General features: G+C 46.3%; 1 protein-coding gene across 8 annotated transcripts in view; it reads right to left on the reverse strand.

Annotated features, from left to right (window-relative positions):
• The window catches only part of CRACDL (CRACD like), a 133,473-nt gene that overhangs the window by 20,570 nt on the left and 88,800 nt on the right, over positions 1–24,103 (reverse strand). For all 8 annotated transcript variants that reach the window (XM_061431629.1, XM_061431631.1, XM_061431628.1 and 5 more), the window contains 4 exons: positions 18,041–18,209; positions 7,964–8,099; positions 7,469–7,633; positions 1,633–1,860 (listed from right to left, as the gene is read on the reverse strand). In XM_061431629.1, coding sequence (XP_061287613.1) covers positions 1,633–1,860; positions 7,469–7,633; positions 7,964–8,099; positions 18,041–18,209 — 698 coding nt within the window. The remainder of the gene's footprint in view (positions 1–1,632; positions 1,861–7,468; positions 7,634–7,963; positions 8,100–18,040; positions 18,210–24,103) is intronic.

A 24,103-nucleotide genomic window follows, 5' to 3' on the forward strand; every position in this document is an offset into this window, starting at 1 on the left:
ATTGATTGACGGAGAAGGCAACGGCACCCCACTCCAGTACTCTTGCCTGGAGAATCCCAGGGACAGAGGAGCCTGGTGGGCTGCCGTCTATGGGGTTGCGCAGAGTCGGACACGACTGAAGTGACTTAGCAGTAGCAGCAGCAGTCTGTAAACCAATTATATCAAGTCTAGAATTTTGGTTCTGGAACATAAATTATAAACCACTTCCATAATATAATAAGCAAGAGACAGGGAGAAAAAAAAAGGAAAGTGCCTTCCACATGCCCAGAGGAAAAGCCACTCTCTCCAGGGCGTCCCTGAAATCTGAGAAAGCCTACCCATTGCCTCCAGCTGAAGTGTCCAGCTTGCCCTGGTACCTCATCAACACCTCATGGTCTTGTCTTGAGGGAAGGAGGAGGGGATGTCCGTCTCTGAGTATCCCTTCCTTAGCCCTGTCATTCTGGGTGGCCAGGCTGGCCCCACACCCTGCTTCTCAGCTCCTCTGGGGAGGGGGTGTGGCAGCGGTGAGCGGGACAGTTGTCCTGTGAACCTGATGCACTGCACGAGTGCGCTCTCATCTCCCATGGGGACCAGCTGATGCCCGCCCTGGGCAGCATGTCCTTACAGGGCACCACCCCTCTGCCTCTAGGTGGATCCTCGCCCCAGGCAGTGTCCATTCTAGTTGCTCAGCTTCTTCGCGGTCGTTCACTCACACACGTTTGATCATTCATTCAGGCACTCCACTAACATCCACGGGGATGGCATCTCTGTGACTAGTGTTCTCTGGGGCTAGAAGCACAGTCTTCTCACAGAAAGTGACAAAGTGCTAGTCGCTCAGTCATGCCTGACTCTTTGTGACCCCATGGACTGAAGCCTGCCAGGCTCCTCTGTCCATGGCATTCATGAGTCATGCATGTCATGGCATTCAGAGTTGTCCATGGCATTCTCCAGGCAAGAATACTAGAGTGGGTTGCCATTTCCTTCTCTAGGGGATCTCCCTGACCCAGGGATTGAATCCAGGTCTTCTGCATTGCAGGCAGATTCTTTACCGTCTCAACCACCAGCGAAACCCAAGCACCTCCATTTACAAAGGTCACATCTGTGTGTGGGCAGTGCCATGGAGAAAGTGCCCACAGTGATGGGTGGTGGGCTGCTTTCCACAGGATGCTCAGGGGGAACTTCATAGGGAGGACCTAGGAGCCCATCCTCCCAAGGGCTGAACAGGGGGTTTCCCAAGCAGGGGATACAACAGCAGGTCCTAAGGCCTGGGATGGGAGACAGCCTGGTGAGCTCCAAAAGAAGAAAGGAAGTCAAAACATGTTCGGTGAGAACAGGAGGAGGTAAGCAGGCAGGGCCTGGTTGTGCCAGGCCTGCGGTGTGGACATCACACTGAAGGCAGTGGGAAGGGGGCCCATGGCTCACAGCAGGCTCTTGGCACGTGTTGTAGAATGAATGACCGAACAAATAAATAACTGTTTTTGTTGGGAGGGGCGTTGAAACCCCAAGCACTCCCAGCTTCTGGAGTCTGGTCATGGTCCCACAGATCATAGGTCCCACAGGGGTAGGTGGTGGTTCAGAGGATGGGGACCCTGCAAGGAAGGAGCAGGGTGTCTGGGTGCTTGGGGCCTGCCCACCCTGCCTCTGCCCGGTTACCGAAGACAGCCGCCTCATCTTGCTGGACCGCTGGTTGCGGGGCTTGACGAGGAGCTTGTGCTTGGCTGCAGAGTTGTCCAGGCAGGAGGAGAACTCTGGGGGGTAATCGAAGTCAGCCACGGGCACCATGCTGCTGTCCGAGGTCCTAGGGGAGGCGGAAGTTTCGCTCGCTTGCCTGGAGAAGAGCTGGTCCGGAGACTGCGGCCGGGACGAGGAAACCACACAGACCTTCAGGGGACAAGGAGCAGACAGGCCAAGCATCAGCCTCTTGCCAGCCAGCAAACAGCACAGCCAGCACATATGCCTCCCCTTTCATCATGTTCATCTCTGGGCTCGGAGTTGGAAATGGGGCGTCAACCCTGCAGGCCCATCACTCATTTCCAAGAACCCAAGTCTGAGGTGCTCCATGACTGGGTAACTCTGCCTTCGCCCGCCCACAGCAGCTGCACAGGTGCTTCAGACAAGGAACTTTCTCCCATGAAACTGACCAGCCCAATTCCTCCGAGGGTGGGGTCAGGCTTGGCCCCATCTCTGAAAGTCACGGGGAAGGCCCAGGGGTGTGAAAAAAGAGAAAGAATACTCCAGTATTCTTGCCTGGAGAATCCCATGGACAGGGGCTCCTGGCGAGCTACAGTCCATGGAGTTGCACAGAGTCAGACATGACTAAGCAACTAACGCTTCTAACACTAGGTAACTTCATGTTTAATTTTTTTCAGGAACCATCATACTGATTTCCATAGCGGCTACACTATTTTATATTTCTACTAATACTGCACAAGGGTATCAATGTCTGTATTCTCTCCACCCACACTTGTTATTTTCTGGGTTTTTTTTAATAATAGAGTAGCTGTCATAATGGGTGTGAGGTGGTGCAATGTTTACATTTTAATTCAAGATCATAAGTTTATGCACCTCAATATGATTTAGTCAATGGTCTTTTCAGGAATGAGGCAGCAACACGACGATGCAGATGGCCAGCGGCCTGTTAACATAATTATCTCCTATTATCTAATGCCTTGAAATTAAAAGATGCCTGCTCCTTGGAAGAAAAGCTATGACCAACCTAGACAGCATATTAAAAAGCAGAAACATTACTTTGCCTACAAAAGTCTGTCTAGCCAAAGCTATGGTTTTTCCAATAGTCATGTATGGATGTGAGAGTTGGACTATAAAGAAAGCTGAATGCCAAAGAATTGTTGCTTTTGAACTGTGGTGTTGGAGAAGACTCTTGAGGGTCCCTTGGACTGCAGATCCAACAGTCCATCCTAAAGGAGATCAGTCCTGGGTGTTCACTGGAAGGACTGATGCTGAAGCTCCAATACTTTGGCCACCTGATGTGAAGAACTGACTAATTGGAAAAGACCCTGATGCTGGGAAAGATTGAAGGTGGGAGGAGAAGGGGACAACAGAGGATGAGATGGTTGGATGGCATCACCAACTTGATGGACATGAGTTTGAGTAAGCTCCGGGAGTTGGTGATAGACACGGAAGCCTGGTGTGCTGCAGTCCATGGAGTCACAAAGGGTTGGACACGACTGAGTGACTGAACTGAACTGATCTGATGCAAGTACAAAGTTTATCCCTGTCGAGTGGGAGAAGACAATTACTAAAATGAGGGGGTGGGACTTTCCTGGAAGGCCAGCGGTTTAAGACTCCAAGTTTCCACTGCAGGAGGCACGGGTTCAATCCCTGGTCGAGGAACTAAGATCCCACATGCTGTGCAGCCAAAAATTAAAAAAACAAAAACAAAACTATTTGTAAACATAAATAAAACAAGGAGGAGAGGAATCTAAGTGAACATAATCTCTTTGAGTTCTGTGGTTTTATTGATTCGAGTTCTTATGGGAATAAAATAGGAAAAAAATTTTTAAATGAACCATAGAACTCGTGGCCCTGTCTCCCTCTGTGCCCGTGGCTTCGACTCCCACCCAATCGCTGATGACTCGGGAAGTCACCTGCGACTGGACAGGTGATGTCTTCCCCAGGTAGTTCTCCTTAAAGTCACAGCAGGATGAGTCCATGTCACTCTGAGTCCATGTCAGAACCCTTTGCCCTTGTCTGGAGGGACAGTGATATCCACACTTGCTGAGATTTGGGTTTTCTTTCTTACTGTCTGGGACTCAAGAGAGCAAACAAGACGAATTGCTCTGCACATAGGGTGACTCCACGAGTGAGAATGATCCCCAGCGACAACGTGGGCCGGGGTCACCCCTCTGTAAACCTCAAGGACCAACATTCCCTGCCTGCTCTTCATGGGGCTCCCCTGAGTGTGCACCGTCCGAGCAGACGGTCCACCCTGGCTCTGAGGCGGGCGTCTGGGAAGGAGCTGAACATCTCTGACCCTGAACTTGGGCCTCTGTCCCCGAAAACCCACCTGCTGGCCATCACTGCTCGTCTTCCTGAAAGGGAACTGGGCCATTGCCTCTGTCTGAGCTGTCGTTCTGAAAGTCCTTGGGGCCCCTTCCTGATCAAGGAGAATCAAGCTGTCTCTGATCAGTGAGGCAACTACGTGAGCTGGGCTGAGATCTGGGAGAGGAGGAGAAGCTGACTCGTCTTTTTATCTGCGGGCTGGCAGCTTCTGGAGCTCACGTTTACATTGCTTGCTCCCAATCCCCCAGTTTTCCTGGAATCTGTGCTTCTGGATGATTCTGGAAGTGGAGCATTTAATAAGAGTCTAACAAGTTGCTCTTTGTTGGGGGACTGTGGATCAAAGAGCCCTGAGGAAGTAGCCTGGGGTTCAGAGGCTTCTTTGGGGTGACCCTGGGTGACAGCTGCTTCACCCTGACCGTCCTCAAAAAGAGGGGCCCTGACACTGAGGAGGGGGTGGAGTGTGGCGCACGGGGAATGGGTCCCCGCACAGGTAGGGGTAGGCACAGAGCTGCCTGAGTCCACTCCATCCTCCCCCAGGTCCCAGAGGCGACGGGTCCGGGCCGCGGCGTCATGGGCAGTGATGGCTGTGCCGCCTTTTGCCGGCAGAGCTGTGCCCTCTCCCTTGCTCTCTTCCTCATCACCCAGAGCAAATGAGACCTGCCAGTCTGCCACCCTTGACCCCTTGTTTCTTACTTAATGGCAGGAAACCTAGTCAGGGACCTCTAAGGTGTAATTTTACCTTAAACATGACCAAGCAAACATCATCCGTTGTTACCTCACATGGTAAAGCAATTTAAAAATTTAAAAATATTCCCATATATTTTCTGAAAACCCATTCACCAGGAAATGTTATCTTGGCAGTGTCACCAAATACATTTTACTGAAGACCTTTTTTTCATAATAATCTTCACTAAGTTTCTCTGTTGAGCAAGTGGGCCTGTGTGAGGTGTCACAACAGGAAAAGATCAAACAGCCCACAGTCCCATCCTTTGGGGGTTTATGGTTCCATTATATCGAATGCTGTGTGTTGTTTCCCCCTCTTGGTCGACTCACTGGGCCCTAAAAACTTTCAGGGCACAAAATATGGTCATTGCATCTTCAAAACCACAGTAATAAATATTTTTTTTTTTTTAAGTCTTAAAGACTCAAATTTTGGTTACTGATGATGCCAGTGAATGGGTCCTATTACCCAATTAAAAAAAAAAAAAAAGAACGTCACTACAAAAGGAGAGATGTTGAGGACAAGGTCAGCCTTGCCTGCACGAATGGCTCCTAGTCAGCTGACTATGGAATTTGTGTATCATGGCACTTTATGGGTTTGAGGCTGGGTTCACACTTGAATCCTTAACAGATTTAGAAGCTACCAACTCTCCTATACTGTCTGTCCCAGCTAACTGTCCCAGCTAAATGCAGAGAACCATGTTGCTGGGAAAGTCAGAGAATCATGGGATGGAGTGGAGGTGAGTCAGTCTATAGTGGTTCACGTTCCCCCACCACATGGTACAAACACAAAATCACACCCATTCCTGAGGCTCCGCCAACGAAGATGCCAAGATATGTGTGTTACCTGGTGATGACGCCTTACACGGCCATCAGCCTGTCACCTTTCCCCTGCACCTAAGGGGTGTAGGGTGGGCTTGGAGTCCAGGAAATGGGCCACACTTTCCTCCGTGTCTTCTCTGCTTTCTCGTCCAGCTGGGAAAGCAGGTGTGGGTGGCCCACTGCCTTCTGACCTGCTCGTGGAGCAAGCAGGGCAGAACTCTGGAAGGAGTCATTCTCTGGCCTGCTATGTGGGAACCCCTGCCTTGGGTGTGTTCATACTCAGCTACACCACAGCCCTTCTTCTGCCTTCTGAGAACCAACAGCCACACCCAAGTCAGGTAAATACTCCTTTTCCTGCTTTTGAACTCTGGTGCTGGAGAAGACTCTTGAGAGACCCTTGGACTGCTAGGAGATCAAACCAATCAATCCTAAAGGAAATCAACCCTGAATATTCATAGGAAGCACTGATGCTGAACTTGCAGCTCCAAAACTTTGGCCACCTGATGTGAAGAACCGACTCATTGGAAAAGACCCTGATGCTGGGAAAGACTCAAGGCAGGAAGAGAAGGGGATGACAGAGGATGAACTGGATGGCATCATCAACTCAATGGACATGAGTCTGAGCAAACTCTGGGAGATAGTGGAAGATAGGGAAGCCTGGCATGCTGCAGTCCATGGGGTTGCAAAGAGTCAACACGATTGAGTGACTGAACAATAACAATCTGCCTTTGCAGGGGAACTTCTGAGCTTCCCAGCTGAACTAACTGCTGAAGCTATTTCAGAGCAGCACAGAATCTGCAGAACTCCACCAAGGATGGCCCTTGACCAGGGCACTAGACCCTCCGTGGGTACACAGTGCAGGGGTGTGGCTCTAGATAATGGACTGTAGCACTGGTAATTCCAACGCCACCCACCCCACCAGGAGGCTTGTCTACAAGGGGAAATGATCATCTGTTTGGTCATTTATGCATTCATGTAACACCAGTGACATATATTTCATCATTCAGCCCACCCTATGGACTCAGGTGGGGGCAGTGAGAGCTATGCTGTTTGTATACAAGGAAAAAAGGCTCAGTTCTTCCTCCTCGATTTCAAAGTGGATGGGGGGCTTCTGGGATCAGTTCCGCACCTTATGGGGTCAGAGACACCTCTCCTCCTTGTCAAACTTTCCCTGTTGCCCTGTCCACCAGCACCACATCTCACATTTCTAGCCCTAAACCAACAAGGTCTCAGAGTCCCAAACGCAGGTGCAGGAGCCTAGACTAAATCAGACGTGTTACCACTCCCTGCTTGTGCTCAGTCACTCAGTCGTGTCCAACTCTTCGTGACCTCACGGACTGCAGCCTGCCAGGCTCCTCTGTCCATGGGATTTCCCAGGAAAGACCACCAGAGTCGGTTGCCATATCCTCTTTCAGGGGCTCTTTCAGATCCAGGGATCAAACTCACGTCTCCTGCATTGGCAGGCAGATTCTTTACCACTGAGCCACCTGGGAAGCTCCCTTCTCCCTCCAGCCAAATATCATGATGACAGAAAGCAGACTCAAACTCTTTCCCTTTTTTAAATGGGATACCTGGTCTGGTCATCTGCTCAGACAGGAAAAATGAGATTGACTGCATCAGATCTATAACCACCAAGGAAAATGTTCCCCAAACCGTATCCCTGAACAAGACCTGAAATTCTGCTCAAAGAATGAAAATAAATACAGCCCAAGGATGGACAGTGGGTTCCAGTGAGCTGGCTGGAATCCCTCCGGGCGCACTGAGCAGGAGTCATCACGGGAATCTCAGAGGAACACACACAGGAGCCACCGGAGCCCCGATGGCCCTGTGTGCAGGTAGGGGGAGGAGAGGGAGGGAGAGGGGGAGGAGGGGGAGGGAGAGGGGGAGGAAAGGGAGGGAGCCGGGGGGCGCAGGTTGCGCTTGCCTTTATGGTAGTGCCGGAACCAATGTCATGAAGCAGGGACATCTCGGGGGGGCTCCTGGGCAGACCATCGTCCTCAGAGCTCATGCCGGCATCATCTCCCCGCTTGGTTGGAAGGCTCCCGGGAGGAGGAGGCGGCCCCATTTTCACATTACACTGTATTTTTAACTAGATTGGAATAAAGAACATTTGCTGTAGTTTTCATCAGTGACTTTTCTCCCCAAATTCCCCTGCTGTAATTCATTCACTCCGGAGGTATTTTTAACATCCTTGCCCAGGCTGGGGAGCTAAATAAACTCAGTGTCTGCCACCAGTTCTCCCGCTGTCATCTTGAAAGTGAGTGGTTACAAATGAAGGAGACATGGCCCATTTGTAACTAACTGGGCGAGTCTTGGGAGAACTGTGACGTGCATTCGATTAGGCTTTAAAATACATCAAGGAAAAGCAGGAATCATTTTAAGACTTCCCAATGCATATCTGCTGCCCAGAAAAGTTTACCTGCAGAGCTTTAATCCGGTCACACACGTTTTCTTGGGAAAACACCCGCACCGGCCGAGGAGGGTCCTGCCCCGATTCGGGGATGAAAATACTGTCGTGGGAGAGGGCCCGGCTTCCCAGTGCACCCCTCGAGTCCCTAGAAAGAAAGAGGCACTGCGACTCTGGGTTTGGGCTCGGGATGAACCTACGGGTAGGAGGGTAAGGGCGCACCCTCCATCAACCGTCCAGCCGCATTCATTATAACTGCTCTGACTCAGCTCATTCCATCAAATACCACGGTCAACTGTTAGAAGCTCTGTAGAGCTAGGAATTTTCCTGACATATCTGAAGGTGGTGTGAATTCTTTTCATTAAGGGGAAAACTGAGGTCTGATGAGGTGAGAGGTCCAGAACAGCAGGCCTGCAGAGAGGAAGGGCTGGCAGGGGGCCTGGGCTGGCTGGTGGGCTGTGGAGTGGGCTGTGCTGCACACCCGGAGAGGGCTAGGTTGTCCCCTGTGGGCGAGCATGCACTCCCTTGCGGGGCTGGGAGAATGTCTGCACAGGAGAATGAGGGCCTGCTGGACAGAGGCATCCTCACCATGTGGTCCAGGACACACACAACCACGAATTTGAAATGAGGGTGGCGGGCTTCCCAGGTGGCTCAGTGGTAAAGGATCCACCCGCCAATGCAGGAGACGCGGGTTCGGTCCCTGGGTCAGGAAGATAGCCTGGAGAAGGGAATGGCATTCCAGTTTCTTGCCTGGAAAATCCCAAGGGCAGAGGAGCCTGGCGGGTTAGAGCTCACGGGGTTTCAAAGAGTCAGACATGACTGGGTGACTAACAACGAAAGGATAGATCAGGAAGACCCTGCATGTCTCGCAGCAACTAAGCCCCTGTGCCACCACTCCTGAGCAGCAACTCCTGAGCCCAAGAGCCCCGGAGCCCGTGCTCTGCAGCAAGAGAAGCCACCACAGTGAGAAGCCCGAGTGCCGCAACTCGAAAGGCACCCCTGACCCCGGCCCCCCGCTCACTCCACATAACTAGAGTAAAAGCCCGGGCAGCAAGGAAGACCTAGCACAGCCAAAAATAAATAAATAAATAATTTATGAAAGGAAACTACCAAGTGCAAAGCCACGCCCCCTCTCACTACTGATGATACTAGTGCGACTCGGCCAGTGTGTAGATGGCAGGCCCTTTGGGCGTCATCGGCGCAGCCGCTTCCCCGTCCCCAAGCTCCGGGCTCCAATTGGGAAAGGAACCCACAGGATGTTCACAAAACGTCCTAAGAGGCTGTGGCAGTTAGTGTCAGATGTTCCTAGTGGCACTGGCAACCTGAACAATAGGTGGAAGGAGGTGACTCAGACAAGACGAAGAAGGAAGGAAAGCCCGGCCCGCAGACACTGCCATCTTCAGCACCAGCTCCCCCCAGCCCGCCCTGGGCATCCTGTTCCCTGGGAGACCCTGGGGACTTCTGGGTGTGCCCGTGCTCCCCACAGACCTAACTGTGCTGGTTAGTGATGTGAGACGCCTGGGCCCTGGGGCCCTTGCTGCAGAGCTGCGATGCTTGCACCCGGGCACACCTCTTCGAGAGCAACAAAACACGAGGAAATGGTACGGGACTGAAAACAACTGCGTGCACGCACAGCTGGGGCAATCTGGACAGGAGAGACGAAGAGACCAGAAAACCCGATTGCTACTTTTGAAGACAGGGGAGCAAAAGCAGGGGGCCGCGCATGTCCCTCGCACACAGCACCACCTACTGCTACTGCTGCTGCTAAGTCGCTTCAGTCCTGTCCGACTCTATGCGACCCCAGAGACGGCAGCCCACCAGGCTCCCTCATCCCTGGGATTCTCCAGGCAAGAACACTGGAGTGGGTTGCCATTTCCTTCTCCAATGCAGGAAAGTGAAAAGTGAAAGTGAAGCCGCTTAGTCGTGTCCGACTCTTAGTGACCCCATGGACTGCAGCCCACCAGGCTCCTCCGTCCATGGGATTTGCCAGGCAAGAGTACTGGAGTGGGGTGCCATTGCCTTCTCTGACAGCACCACCTAAGGGGTGAGCAAACCACCTAAGCCACCCCTGTAGCCCGACCCCTGGACATACCTCTATCCTTACCCCATATAAGGAACAAGTTCACCCCTTCTCAAGGAGCCAGCAAGCAAGAGAAATTACTGCTTGTTTACATTTCCCCCTGTTTTAGCAGGGGCCCACGTAAAGCCTTGCCTGAATTTCTTCTCTGGCCTCTATTTCTATTGATTGTGCTAAGTTGCTCAGTCATATCCAACTCTTTGCGACCCTATGGACTGTAGCCCACCAGGCTCCTCTGTCCATGGGATTTCCCAGGCAAGCAGACTGGAGTGGGTTGCTATTTCCTTCTTGAAGGGATCTTCCCAACCCAGGGATTGAACCTGCATCCCCTGCGTCTCCTGCATTGGCAGCCGGATTCTTTACCACTAGCCCACCTGGGAAGCCCATTTCTATTGCTTATGGAGGCCAAGAGCCCTGGTCAGTAACACTTGCAGCCACCACAGTAAGTGTGTAAGTGCGGAACCTGAAGTTCTCAAGTGTCCTCACATGTCTGGGAGAGAGTGAGGCCCAGCGAAGAACCAGGAGGGCCCCTCTGCCAACAACTCTTGTCACAAGGCCACATGCGCACCTGGGGCTCCCTCCCACAGTGGGCAGCCTGTGGCCATGCCCTCTGGAAACCATAATCACCCCCAAACACCTCCACTCTGCGTGTAACTAGAATTCGAGACAGTGTGGAAAAGACACACTGTGAAGACACAAAATGCCCTGTGCTCGAGGCCACTGACGACAGCAGCATTTACAAATGCAAGAGGCCGGAGACAGACCCATGTCCCTCAGCAGGTGCACGTCATGTAACAGATAACAGAGGCTCTGCAGGCGACCAAGGCGTGAGGAGCATCCTTGGGTACAGGCGACATCAGAGCCTACTAAGTGAAAAATAAACATGGTTTATGGTGGGTTAGCTCTGAGTGGGAAAGGGGAACATATATGAACATATGTGTGTTTGTGTATATTTTTTAAAAGGTTTTTTGTTTTTGTTTTTTTTTAATATCTTGGCTGCACTGGGCAGCATGTGGGATCTTAGTTCCCTGACCAGGGATTGAACGTGCACCCCCTATATTGGAAGCATGGAGTTTCAACCACTGGACCTCCAGGAAAGTTACCATGTATATTTTTTAAAAAATAAAAAATGGAGGATAAGGAACAAATGAATTAAAATAGCCTCCTTGAAGGGGGAGGACAGAACAAGATGGGCAGACAGGGTGCCACAGTATTCACTTACAATTACAATTTTGTCCTTGAAACTATGTAAGCATTTGGCATAGTTAAAAGACAAAACCAAACAAAAAGGGAAATCAATTGGTCTCTAAAACCAGAAAACAAACAAGTCTAATTTTATATCAGGTTGTGGGCATAACCACACAGAGAAAAGAATGATTTCAAGAGACTTTAGCTTGATATCCAAGCGACTTTTGACACTACATCCGTAATAGGATACGTTCTAAGACCAAAAAGCACAAAGACAGCAAATTGTAGTTCTTATATTAGTAGCAATGTTGATTAAAAAAAAACAATACAGAGCGATCTTTATAGTATGTAACCTCTGTGTGGGGAAGGGAGTAATAAATTTATTATATTATATGATGAAGAAAACAATTTTGTCAGTCTCATTAAGAACCAAGATTTCCAGTATTAGAGAAAAATGAATTCAAACAAAGAATTAAGGAAGTAAAATTTTTGTACAATTAAATCTGAACAGGAAATATCAGTGAATTAATGATTTATTTTTCTCTCTTAAAAAAAATATTCCCTAGCTATACCTACTGGAAAGGCTCAGAAGCAATGATAGCTGACTAGTCAATCCTAAAGGAAATCAACCTTGAATATTCATTGGAAGGACTGATGCTGAAGATGAAGCTCCAATACTTTGGCCACCTGATGTGAAGAGCCAACTCACTGGAAAAGACCCTGGTTCTGGGAAACATTGAGGGCAGGAGGAGAAGGGGGCAACAGAGGATGAGATGGCATCACCAACTCAATGAACATGAGTTTGAGCAAACTCCGGGAGATGATGAAGGACAGGGAAGTCTGATGTGCTGCAGTCCATGGGGTCGCAGAGCTGGACGTGACTGAGTGACTGAACAACAACTAGCAATCATCACCGCTGGCGGGCAAACTGTGATCTCTAAAAACCACTGCACGCTAAAGGAACCTATGAAGAAATGGCTGATTACAGGTCTAGGGCAGGAAATGTGCAAAATAATCTAAAATTTCTCAACAGGCAAGAAAGAAAAGAACCCTTCAGAAACAAATGGAATGTCAAAACATCAAAAGAACAAGGAACTAATCTGAAGTGACCCTCAGTAGCATAAGGTGGGACAATGTGAGCATAAAAATAAATAAGGATTGGGACTTCCCTGGTGATTCAGTGTAATTCTAAGTCTAATATTAGTAATTGGTAGTCTTATATTGGGCTTCCCTGGTAGCTCAACTGGTAAAGAATCTGCCTGCAATTCAGGAGACCTGGGTTCGATCCCTGGGTTGGGAAGATCCGCTGGAGGAGGACATGGCAACCCACTCTAGTATTCTTGCCTGGAGAGTTTCCATGGACAGAGGAGCCTGGATTGACTGGTTGGATCTCCTTGCAGTCCAAGGACTCTCAAGAGTCTTCTCCAACACCACAGTTCAAAAGCATAAATTCTTCAGCGCTCAGCTTTATAGTCCAACTCTCACATCCATACATGACTACTGGAAAAATCATAGCTTTGACTAGACGGACTTTTGTTGGCACAGTAATGTCTCTGTTTTTTAATATGCTGTCTAGGTTGGTCATAACTTTTCTTCCAAAGAGCAAGCGTCTTTTAATTTCATGGCTGCAGTCACCATCTGCAGTGATTTTGGAGCCCAAGAAAATAAAGTCTCTCACTGTTTCCATTGTTTCCCCATCTATTTGCCATGAAGTGATGGGACCAGATGCCATGGTCTTCGTTTTCTGAATGTTGAGCTTTAAGCCAACTTTTTCACTCTCCACTTTCACTTTCATCAAGAGGCTCTTTAGTTCTTCTTCCCTTTCTGCCATAAGGGTAGTGTCATCTGCGTATCTGAGGTTATTGATATTTCTCCTGCCAATCTTGATTCCAGCTTGTGCTTCTTCCAGCCCAGCATTTCTCATGATGTACCCTGCATATAAGTTAAATAAGCAGGGTGACAATATACAGCCTTGACGTACTCCTTTTCCTATTTGGAACCAGTCTGTTGTTCCATGTCCAGTTCTAACTGTTGCTTCCTGACCTGCATACAGGTTTCTCAAAAGGCAGGTCAGGTGGTCTGGTATTCCCATCTCTTTAAGAATTTTCTCTTTAAGAATTTTCCAGAGTTTGTTGTGATCCACACAGTTAAAGGCTTTGACATAGTCAATAAAGCAAAAGTAGATAAGCACTGAGTGAGCATCAACAGGTATAAAAACCACCAGATGAGGGTTGATGGAGGGATCAGAAAAGAAAGAACCCCTGAGTCCACGACTCAGTCTAGGCATCACCAGAAGTAAGACAAGCAGAAAGCATGTGCCTAATGATGTGATGGGGCAGTAAGTACCAGTGCCATCTTGAATCCACCTCTAATTAAGTATATAGGTCCATCTACTACTTTACAAGAAATTCAGAGAATATAGGGATGAGATCAATCACACCAAAAGAAAACAAATGCAGATTGTGGGATAGTCTCCATCAGATCAGCGACATGAAACAAAGCAGGGAGGCGGAGTGGTGAAGTAAAACTGCTACATTGGGTTGGCCAAAAAGTTGGTCAGGGTTTTCTATAGGGTCTTTAAAAAAAAAATTTATTCATCTGGCTACACCTGGTCTTAGTTGCAGTATGTGTGATCTTTAGTTGCAGCATGCAAACCTGTAGCATGTGGGATCTAGTTCCATGACCAGGAATCAAACCATGGACTCCTGCATTCGGAGCATAGAGTCTTAGCCACTGGACCACCAGAAGAGTCCCTTCTATAAGATCTTAAGGAAAACCTGAGCAAACTTGCCCAATCCAAAAGATTAAGAGACTCAAGAAGCATAACCATGTTGACTCAATAAATGGGCATCAACTTTTTCAAATCTACAGGGTTTCGTGTGGTTTGTCAGCATCAATGCCCCTTGGTAAGTGGAACTTTTTTCTTTATGAATTGATTTTCTGTTATCTGGCTGTGCTGGTCTCTGTTGCTGTATACGGCTTTCCCTGGTTGTGGAGAGCACGGGCTACTCCCTGGTTGCGGGGCGCAGGCTGCTCACTGCAGTGGCTTCTCTTGTTGTAGAGCACCGGCTGTAGCGCATGCAGGCTTCAGCAGTTGCAGCTCCTGGGCTCTGGAGCACAGGCTCAACAGCTGTGGCACACAGGCTTCGCAGATCTGGGGCACGTGGGATCTTCCTGGACCAGGGAACGAACCCATGTCCCCTGCACTGACGGGCAGATTCTTTTCCTCTACGCCACCAGGGAAACCCTGGTGAGTGGACCTTTTTGCCCATAGTGATTGATGAGAAGTTTCTCCAAAGTCTACCAGGCTCATGGACCCTTCACAGAGACTAAACAGCACCTTTAAATTTTTGTCTCGTATACTGTCAGTTACTCCATGACATAGAAACCAAGAATATACCATGGGGAAAGGACAGTCTCTTCAGTAAACAGTGTTTGGAAAACCTGGACAGTCGCATGCAAAAGAATGAAACTGGATCACTATCTCACACCATACACAAAAATCAAAATGGATTAAAGACTTGAATGTAAGGTCTGAAACTGAAATACTCCTAGAAGAAAAACTAGGGAGTAAGTGCCCTGACATCTGGAAATGAGTTACTGAATCTGACATCAAAGCAAAGGAAACAAAAGCAAAAATAAACAAGTAGGAATACCTCACATTAAGTAGCTTCTGCACAGCAAAGGAAACCATCAATGAAATGAAAAGGCAATTTACAGAATGGGAAAAAATATGTGCAAACTTGTATTTGGTAAGGGGATAATATCCAAAATAGTAAATATATAAAGGACTCATACAACTCAACACCAAAAACCCAATCCAATTACAAAATGAGAAGATCTAAATAGACATTTTGTCAAAGACAACAGATGACCAATGGCCATGTGACAAGGTACTCAATATCCCCAACCATCAAGGAAATGCAAATCAAAACCAAAGAGACATCACTTCAGATCTAAGGAGAGGAGTGATTATAAGGATGTGGAGAAAAGTGAACCCTTTCGCACTCTTGCTGAGAATGTAACTTGGGCAGTCGCTATGGAGAACAGTATAGAGGTTCCTCAAAAAGTTCAGAGTGTCAACAGAACTATCATATGATCCAGCAATTCTGCTTTTGGGTATTTATCTGAAGGAAATGAAAACAGGATCTTGAAGAGACATCTGAACTCCCACGTTCATTGTAGCACTATTAACAACAGCCAAAATATGGAAACAAACTAGGGGTCCATCAATGGGCGAATGGGTAAAGAAGGTGTGATACCTATGTACAATGGAATATTATTTATTCATGAGAAGGAAGGACATCCTTCCATTTTCAACAACATGGTTGGACGCTGAAGGCATTAGGCTAAGTGAGATACGTCAGACAGAGAAAGACAAACACTCTATGATCTCACATGTGGAATCTAAAAAAGAAAGCAACCCATTCCAGTATTGTCCTGGAGAACCCCATGGACAGGGGAGCCTGGTGGGCTATGGTCTACAGGGTCGCAAAGAGTCAGACACGACTGAAGTGACTTCGCAAACACAGACACAAGATTAAAAAGTGGTTACCAGGGGCTGGGGGGTAGGGGGAACAGGGAGATGTTGTCAGAGGGTACAAACTTCCAGCCACAAGGTGAGTAAGTTCAGGGGCTACAGCACAGCTGGTGCAGCACAACAATTAAAGTTAATTATACCATATTATAGACTCAAAAACTGTGATGAGCGTAGATCTTAAACATTCTCACCACAAAAGAGAAATAGTAATTAGCTGACATGATGCAGGAATTAGCGAATGCTATGGTGGTGATCATTTGGTAGTATATAAGTGCATTAAATGAACACAGTGTACGCTTTAGAACTCCCACAGTGTTATGTATCAGTGATCTCTCAGTAAATCTGGGATAAAAAAGAGAAGATGTTGTTTCCTCTCTGCTCTTGAAGGACGTTTGCTGGGCCTCATCCCTACCCCACAGCAAGCTTCCTCTCCTAGCAGCACTCCAGGGAACCCCCACCAGTCACCGAGGACTGGCCCCCGCCAAGTGCCGAGAATACAAAGATGTAAAGGGTACTGTCCATGGACTCTGGCAATAGAAGATGGACAAGTGGACAGGTCATTTCAGCCCAGCTCACCCCTCCAGCCATGCTCTCGTTTCTTGTCTGTGTTTTGGTGGAGAGACAGGCTGTGTGTTGGGGGGGCAGGGGCACAAGCGTTATAATGGCCCTGGGGCTGGCCCAGTGAAGACATGTAAAAGTGAGCAATATTATCTCTTGCTCCCCAAGAGTCTGGAGCTGCCTTTTAAAAATGCATGTAGAGCTCGCTCTTCACAAGCTACCATGTGGGTGCTTCCTGCTCCCCACCAACACCAGGAAAAAATCTGAAAGACTAAACTCAAACCTCTCCTCTTTAGTCATTTGCTGCCACCAAGTGGTCAGTGTAATTTCTGTACCTGTGTGCAAAGTTCCTTAAGTTTTGTCTGACTGTGGAAGAGTGGACTGTACCCCTGCAGGCTCTTCTGTCCATGGGATTCTCCAGGACAGGAGATGCTGGGTGGGTTGCCATACCCTCCTCGAGGGGAACTTTAGAACCCAGGGATCGAACTCACATCTCTTATGTCTCCTGCACTGGCAGGCAGGCAGGCAGTCAGGTTCTTTACCACTAGCGCCACCTGGGAATGGAACACTCCAGTGTAATTTCTACTCCTTTAGAAATGGGCGAAGAGACTGGTGAGGAGGGAGGAGACAGGACCCCTCCCAGGGATGCGAGAGCTGGTGAACCTATCTCAGCATGGTCTGTGACCCACCAGGGTCATTATGCCTCCCAAAGAGTTTTATTCTCAAATTAAGGTGTCAATGTTGTTTAAAAGAAACATAAAACCTGAAAAGGCAACAAATCTGTTGTTTTTTTCCCCCCTCCTTTTACTCAAGAAATAACTGCTAGAATAATTGAAGCATATGCATTGTAACTATATTTTGATGAAATACAAGTTAGGAAATAAGGATTTCTTCACTAGACTTTCCCATATTTCATACCTATTGGTTTTGTTCTTCCTAACAATGTTTTTTTGGGGGGAGGGCATTCCCTTGTGGCTCAGCTAGTAAAGAATCCACCTGCAATGCGGGAGACCTGGGTTCGATCCCTGGGTTGGGAAGATCCCCTGGAGAAGGGAAAGGCTACCCACTCCAGTATTCTGGCCTGGAGAATTCCATGGACTGTATAGTCCATGGGGTCACAAAGAGTCAGACACGACCAAGCAACTTTCCCAGATTTTGTAGGGAACAATATTTTTTGGATGATTTTTCTAAGAAGTAAAGTAAGAAGCCTTCCCCCTACTCCTATCTAGTGAAAAATTTTCTTATTCGGTTATTCAAGGTTTAGGCTTAGACAGAAGTATTTTTCTGGTATAGTATCCAGGTCCTCAAAAAGAGTTTTAAGTCAAATGAAATCAGGGATTACAGCCTAATCTTGCCACTCTGCAGAGCAGGACACTGGGCAGATTTTTCTGAAATTTCTCCCAAACTTGGTTTGCTCACTTATAAGATGATATCTCTTACTTCCCCTTCTATATTTATTGCAGACTTTTGATATATACACACCTGGCACATAGCAGGTACCTAATAATCTCCCCCCACCAACTTTCTGCATCCCTATGTACAAAAAGACAGAAAACACCACTTCTACGGAAGAATCTCAAACACCTTCTGTGGAATTATTTAGGAGGAGAGTGGGCTCAGAAGTCCATCGAGTAACCATGACAACAAGCCTGAGTTTTGGGGTACTCCTGTGTCCTTCTCTGCTCCCTGGAACACACAAGCCCGAAGGACGGAAAAGACAACTCACTCCAGCTCATCCTCTGAGTCGTAGCCCACTGGTCCTGACTCAATGGCCATGACCTCGTTCTTCGCCTGACTTTGCTTCCAGGTGCTACTTCCTGTGGAAGAAGACGACTCCTTTCTCTTCTTCTTCCCAAAGAACTTCTTAAACGTTTTGAATTTGGACTTTTTCTTTCCTACACAGAAAGAATGCATGTAAGTATCTGCCAAACATGGATGAGATGTGCACAAGGAGAGAAAGTAAGATTTCTGTCCAAACATCCATTATTCACTTCCAATAAGTCCTTTTCCCACACAGGAGGACACGAAGCACACAGCATACCATTTTTGCACACATGAAAACAAATCTTGATTTCTATTCTGGACACTGAATGAAAGAGTCAAGAAAGCTTTGGAGCATGATCACAGAGTCAAAAGCACAAGCAAATTTCCTCTTACTTAAAATGAATCATTTTCAACAGGTCTTTCACTTCCTTGGTTATTAAATTTATTCTTTTTTAAAATTTATATTCTTCCTTCCCAAATTGACCTATTTATTTTTATCCCTTGGCCTTGCCACATGGCATATGGCATCTTAGTTCCCCAGCCAGGGACTGAACCTGGGCCCCCTGTATTGGCAGTGTGGAGTCTTAAACGCTGGATCAACAGTGTGTGTGAGTTGCTCAGTTGTGTCCGATCTTTGCAACCCCATGGACTGTAGCCCACCAGGCTCCTCTGTCCATGGAATTCTCCAGGCAAGGATACTGGAGTGGGCTGCCATTTCCTCATGCAACTGGACCAAAAGGTGGTGATGGTTTAGTCGCTAAGTCGTGTCCAACTCTTGAGACTCCATGGACTGTAGCCTGTCAGGCTCCTTTGTCTATGAGATTCTCCAGGCAAGAATACTGGAGTGGGTTTCCATTTCTTTCTCCAGAGGATCTTCCCAACCCAGGAATCGAACCCAGGTCTCCTGCATTGCAGGCAGATCCTTTCCCAACTGAGCTATAAGGGAAGCCCAACAGGGAAGTCCTTAAATTTATTCTAAGTTTGTTTTCAAAAACTTTGTATTTTGTCTCGGGGTATAAAACCCAGTTCGATTCCTGGGTCAGGAAGATGCACTGGAGAAGGGATTGGCTACCCACTCCAGTATTCTGGCCTGGAGAATTTCATGAACTGTACAGTCCATGGGGTTACAAAGAGTCAGACATGACTGAGCAACTTTCACTTCACACTGTCGATTAACAAACAATGTTGTGATAGTTTCAGCTGAACAGCAAAGGGACTCAACCACACACACACAGGTATCCATTCTTCCCCAAACTCCCCTCCCACTCAGGCTGCCACATGACATTAAGCAGAGTTCCCTGTGCTATACAGTAGGTCCTTATTGGTTACCTATTTTAAACACAGCAGTGTGTACATGTCCGTCCCCAATTGTTTTGATGCAACCACTGTCCTTATTTATAGTACCATATTGTTTTGCCCACTCTTGAGTCCACACAGGACATTCTGGGTAGACTCATACAGCATATATGCTTGTCAGTTGCTCCTTTCCCTCCAGATATTGTGTTTGAGATTTTGCATGGAGATGCATGCATTTTCCAGTCTTCCTTTCTCTAAATGCTGAGCAATATTCCACTGTATAAGCAAAATCAGATTTTAATCCCTAAAATAAAAATAGTCAAAAGCAAAAAGTCTTGGTGAGGTAAAGACCATAGTGATAACCCAAATCATTTTTTAAAATAATCCTCAAGTGCTAAGAATATGTATGTGTGTGTGTGTGTGTGTGTGTGTGTGTATAAGGTGAGTCACTTTGCTGTATAGCAGAAATTAATCCAACAATGTAAATCAACTATACTTCAATAAAATAAAAATTTTAAAAATTCTCAAGTGCTTCCTTTAGCATGGATGTGAGCACCATGGACAACCAGAGGAGGCCCAGCATCACGGGCAAGAGGGGCTGCTGGAGTGCCAAATGCGGTGATGAGCTAGCAACGTTTGGGGAGAAAACCCACCAACTGGTGGTGGTAGTGCTGACTCTGTCACGCTTCCTGGAGTGTCGGAATCTACACCAGAGGTCCCCAACCTCTGGAATCTAATGCCTGATGATCTGAAGTGGAGTTGATACAGTAATAATAGAAATAAAGTACACAATAAATATGATGTGTCTGAATCATCCCCAAACCATCCCTCCAACCCCGGTCCAGAGAAAACCTGTTGTCCAAGAATCCAGTCCTTGGTGCCAAAAAGGCTAGGGACCGCTGGTCTATACTTCTAAACATTTCGTGATCTCTTCTCTGACGTCACCCTAGCCCTCACCCACAAATTCCCATCATATTCAGGATCCTGAGATTTCAGTAGCTCAGCAAAGTTGATTCCTTTCCTTCTGAATATGAGAACTAACAGAAGGATGGAATGTCACCGGTTATCAGGATGCTGTCTAGTCTATCCTGAAAATTCACTCACAACTGATTCATTTTGATAAGTAGATCATTTTGTAAGGTGAATTCCTTTCTAAAAAAAGTAGGATCTTTATAATTTGTTTACATTAATGCCTGCCTTGGGAAGTATACATGATCTTGCCTTCATGTGGAGAATTTCTTAGGATTATTCTACAGCAGGAATACCTACTGTATTACCTTAAGGGGAGTATATCCATACCCCAAAAGAAATGAGTTCTACAGTCAAGTTTTCTTAACTTCTTTTTTAAAATGTTACCTAGTTAATTAATTACTTTTTGGCTGCACCGGGTCTTCCCATCTCTCTCCAGTGGCAGGAACAGGGCTACTCTCTAGTTGCGGTGCTCAGGCTTCTCCCTGCCGTGGTCCCTCCTGTGGAGCACAGGCGCCAGGGCTCTAGGGCTTTGAAGGGCTTAGCTGCCCCAGGGCATATGGAGTCTTCCCAGACCAGGCATGGAAGCCCTGTCCCTTGCATTGGCAGGTGTATTCTCAACCACTGGGCCACCCAGGAAACCCTTTCTTAACTTCTAGTGGAAGTTTCCTTACCTTTATAACCTCAAAATGTCCATGCTATTAACTGATGGGTCTTCGCTCAGTCGTGTCCGACTCTTTGCGACCCCATGGACTGTACAGTCCATGGGATTCTCCAGGCCAGGATACTGGAGTGGGTAGGGTAGCCTTTCTCTTCTCCAGGGAATCTTCCCAACCCAGGGATCGAACCCAGGTCTCCCGCATTGCAGGCAGATCTTTACCAGCTGAGCCAAAAGGAAAGCCCAAGAACACTGGAGTGGGTAGCCTTTCCCTTCTCCAGGAGATCTTCCCAACCCAGGGATTGAACCCAGATCTCCTGCATTACAGGTGGATTCTTTACCAACTGAGCTATCAGGGAAGCCTGGTGGGCCTCAGAGAGAGCTTATTATTTCGAAAGGCTCCTCAGAGTTCTTCTGAATCACGGGACACTACCTGGCCTTTGCCAGCTGACAGATAGATATGCATCCCAGAAGGTGGAACAAGCATGCAGCCTCACAGTCCTTTACAGTTGAAGATAGTGCTTTGGAATTAAAGGGAGTGGCTACGAAGATCCGAAGTACAGTTGCTGAACACTTTGATTTGTCGTGATTAGTTGACCATACAGTGGGGGCCTATGTGTGTTACATCTGTTCACCTACTAGGCTTTTTAATTTAATTTCTTTAATGGTTATAGGAACTATTTGGGTTTCCTGCTTCTTGAATTCATTTTGTTGTTTTACTTTTCTAACTATCTTTTTTCCATTTTCCCCCAGGTTCATCACTAATTTTATTGTTTATTTTGTAATTGGGATACAGAAGATTTACAATGTTGTGTTAGTTTCTGCTGTGAAACATCGTGAATCAGCTATCTGTAAATATATACATCCTCTTTCTTGAGCCTTCCTCCCACCCGCTCCCCCCACCACACACCTCTAGGTCATCACAGAGCACTGAGCTGAGCCCCCTGTGCTATACAGCAGCTTTCCACTAGCTGTCTATTACATATATGGTAGTGTATATGTTTCAGTGTTACTCTCTCAGTTCTTCCCACGCTCTCTTCCCCACTCTGCCCACAATTCCATTCTCTATGTCTGCATCGCTATTCCTGCCCTGCAAACAGATTCATCAGTACCACTTTTCTCAGTTTCATATAATGTATTAATATATGATTATTTGTTTTTCTCTTTCTGACAACGTAACTCTGTATGATAGACTCTAGGTTCCCACATTTTCACATGTATTGGCATATAGTTATTAATAACAGCCTTTTATTTTAGCATCTATACTATCTATAATATAGCCCCCTTTTCTTAGCCCTGGTATTATCTGCACCTCCTTGTCTCCTGGATCAATAACATAGGAGGTTTGTCAATTTCATTTGCCTTAAAAAAAAAAGTCTGGCTTTGTTAATTCTTTTCACATGAGAAAAGAATAAGTGCAATATTTTTTTGCATTAACAATATTAATGCAATATTTTTTTTTTTTAGTCTGCATAAGACCAGTTAATTAGCTGCCTTGCATATTTTATTGTACTGATGAGATCTTTTGTTTCTATTTAATTGCAGTCTATAACTTCATAGTGGGGATTCAGGCATTCTGAATATGGCTATGTAACCAAAGTACCAAAATTTTGCACAAATGGTCATTTCAAAACTGAAAAACAAATCTGTCAGTTGGGTGGGAATTTCAGTCAACCAACCTGGTGCCTTATAAATAAGGTAACTGGCCAAATGCCTGAATTTTTTATTTTTTTATTTTTTTTATTTTTTTATTTTTCACAGTTATTCTCTGTTCTGACTCAAAATTACAATTTTCGGGGCTTGAAAAACTGTAACACAGAAGCTGATAATCACTAAAACTTTTTTTTTTTTTTCAGCCTATGTTTCATTTCTTTTCTTTTTTTTTTTTTTTTGATAAATTTAACGCCTTTTATTGCCATACCTCATTTTACTGTGCTTTGCTTTAGTGAACTTTATAGATACATGTTTTTTGTTTTTTTTTTTCCTTGTTAATTTTCTGTTTAGTTGATCTATCCATAGGTGTGAGTGGGGTATTAAAGTCTCCCACTATTATTGTGTTATTGTTAATTTCTCCTTTCATACTTGTTAGGATTTGTCTTACATACTGCGGTGCTCCCATGTTGGGTGGATGTATATTTATAATTGTTATATCTTCTTCTTGGATTGATCCTTTCATCATTATGTAGTGACCTTCTTTGTCTCTTTTCACAGCCTTTGTTTTAAAGTCTAATTTATCTGATACGAGTATTGTGACTCCTGCTTTATTTTGGTCCCATTTTGCATGGAAAATCTTTTTCCAGCCCTTCACTTTCAGTCTGTATGTGTCCCCTGTTTTGAGGTGGGTCTCTTGTAGACAACATATGTAGGGGTCTTGTTTTTGTATCCATTCAGCCAGTCTTTGTCTTTTGGTTGGGGCATTCAACCCATTTACGTTTAAGGTAATTACTAATAAGTATGATCCCGTTGCCATTTACTTTATTGTTTTGGGTTCGAGTTTATACACCATTTTTGTGTTTCCTGTCTAGAGAATATCCTTTAGTATTTGTTGGAGAGCTGGTTTGGTGGTGCAGAATTCTCTCAGCTTTTGCTTGTCTGAGAAGCTTTTGATTTCTCCTTCATACTTGAATGAGATCCTTGCTGGGTACAATAATCTGGGCTGTAGGTTATTTTCTTTCATCACTTTAAGTATGTCTTGCCATTCCCTCCTGGCTTGAAGAGTTTCTATTGAAAGATCAGCTGTAATCCTTATGGGAATTCCCTTGTGTGTTATTTGTTGTTTTTCCCTTGCTGCTTTTAATATTTGTTCTTTGTGTTTGATCTTTGTTAATTTGATTAATATGTGTCTTGGGGTGTTTCTCCTTGGGTTTATCCTGTTTGGGACTCTCTGGGTTTTTTGGACTTGGGTGATTATTTCCTTCCCCATTTTAGGGAAGTTTTCAACTATTATCTCCTCAAGTATTTTCTCATAGTCTTTCTTTTTGTCTTCTTTTTCTGGAACCCCTATGATTCGAATGTTGTAGCGTTTAATATTGTCCTGGAGGTCTCTGAGATTGTCCTCATTTCTTTTAATTAGTTTTTCTTTTTATCCTCTCTGATTCATTT

Source organism: Bos javanicus, chromosome 11 (assembly GCF_032452875.1).
Source record: "Bos javanicus breed banteng chromosome 11, ARS-OSU_banteng_1.0, whole genome shotgun sequence".
Classification (NCBI taxonomy): Eukaryota; Metazoa; Chordata; class Mammalia; order Artiodactyla; family Bovidae; genus Bos; species Bos javanicus.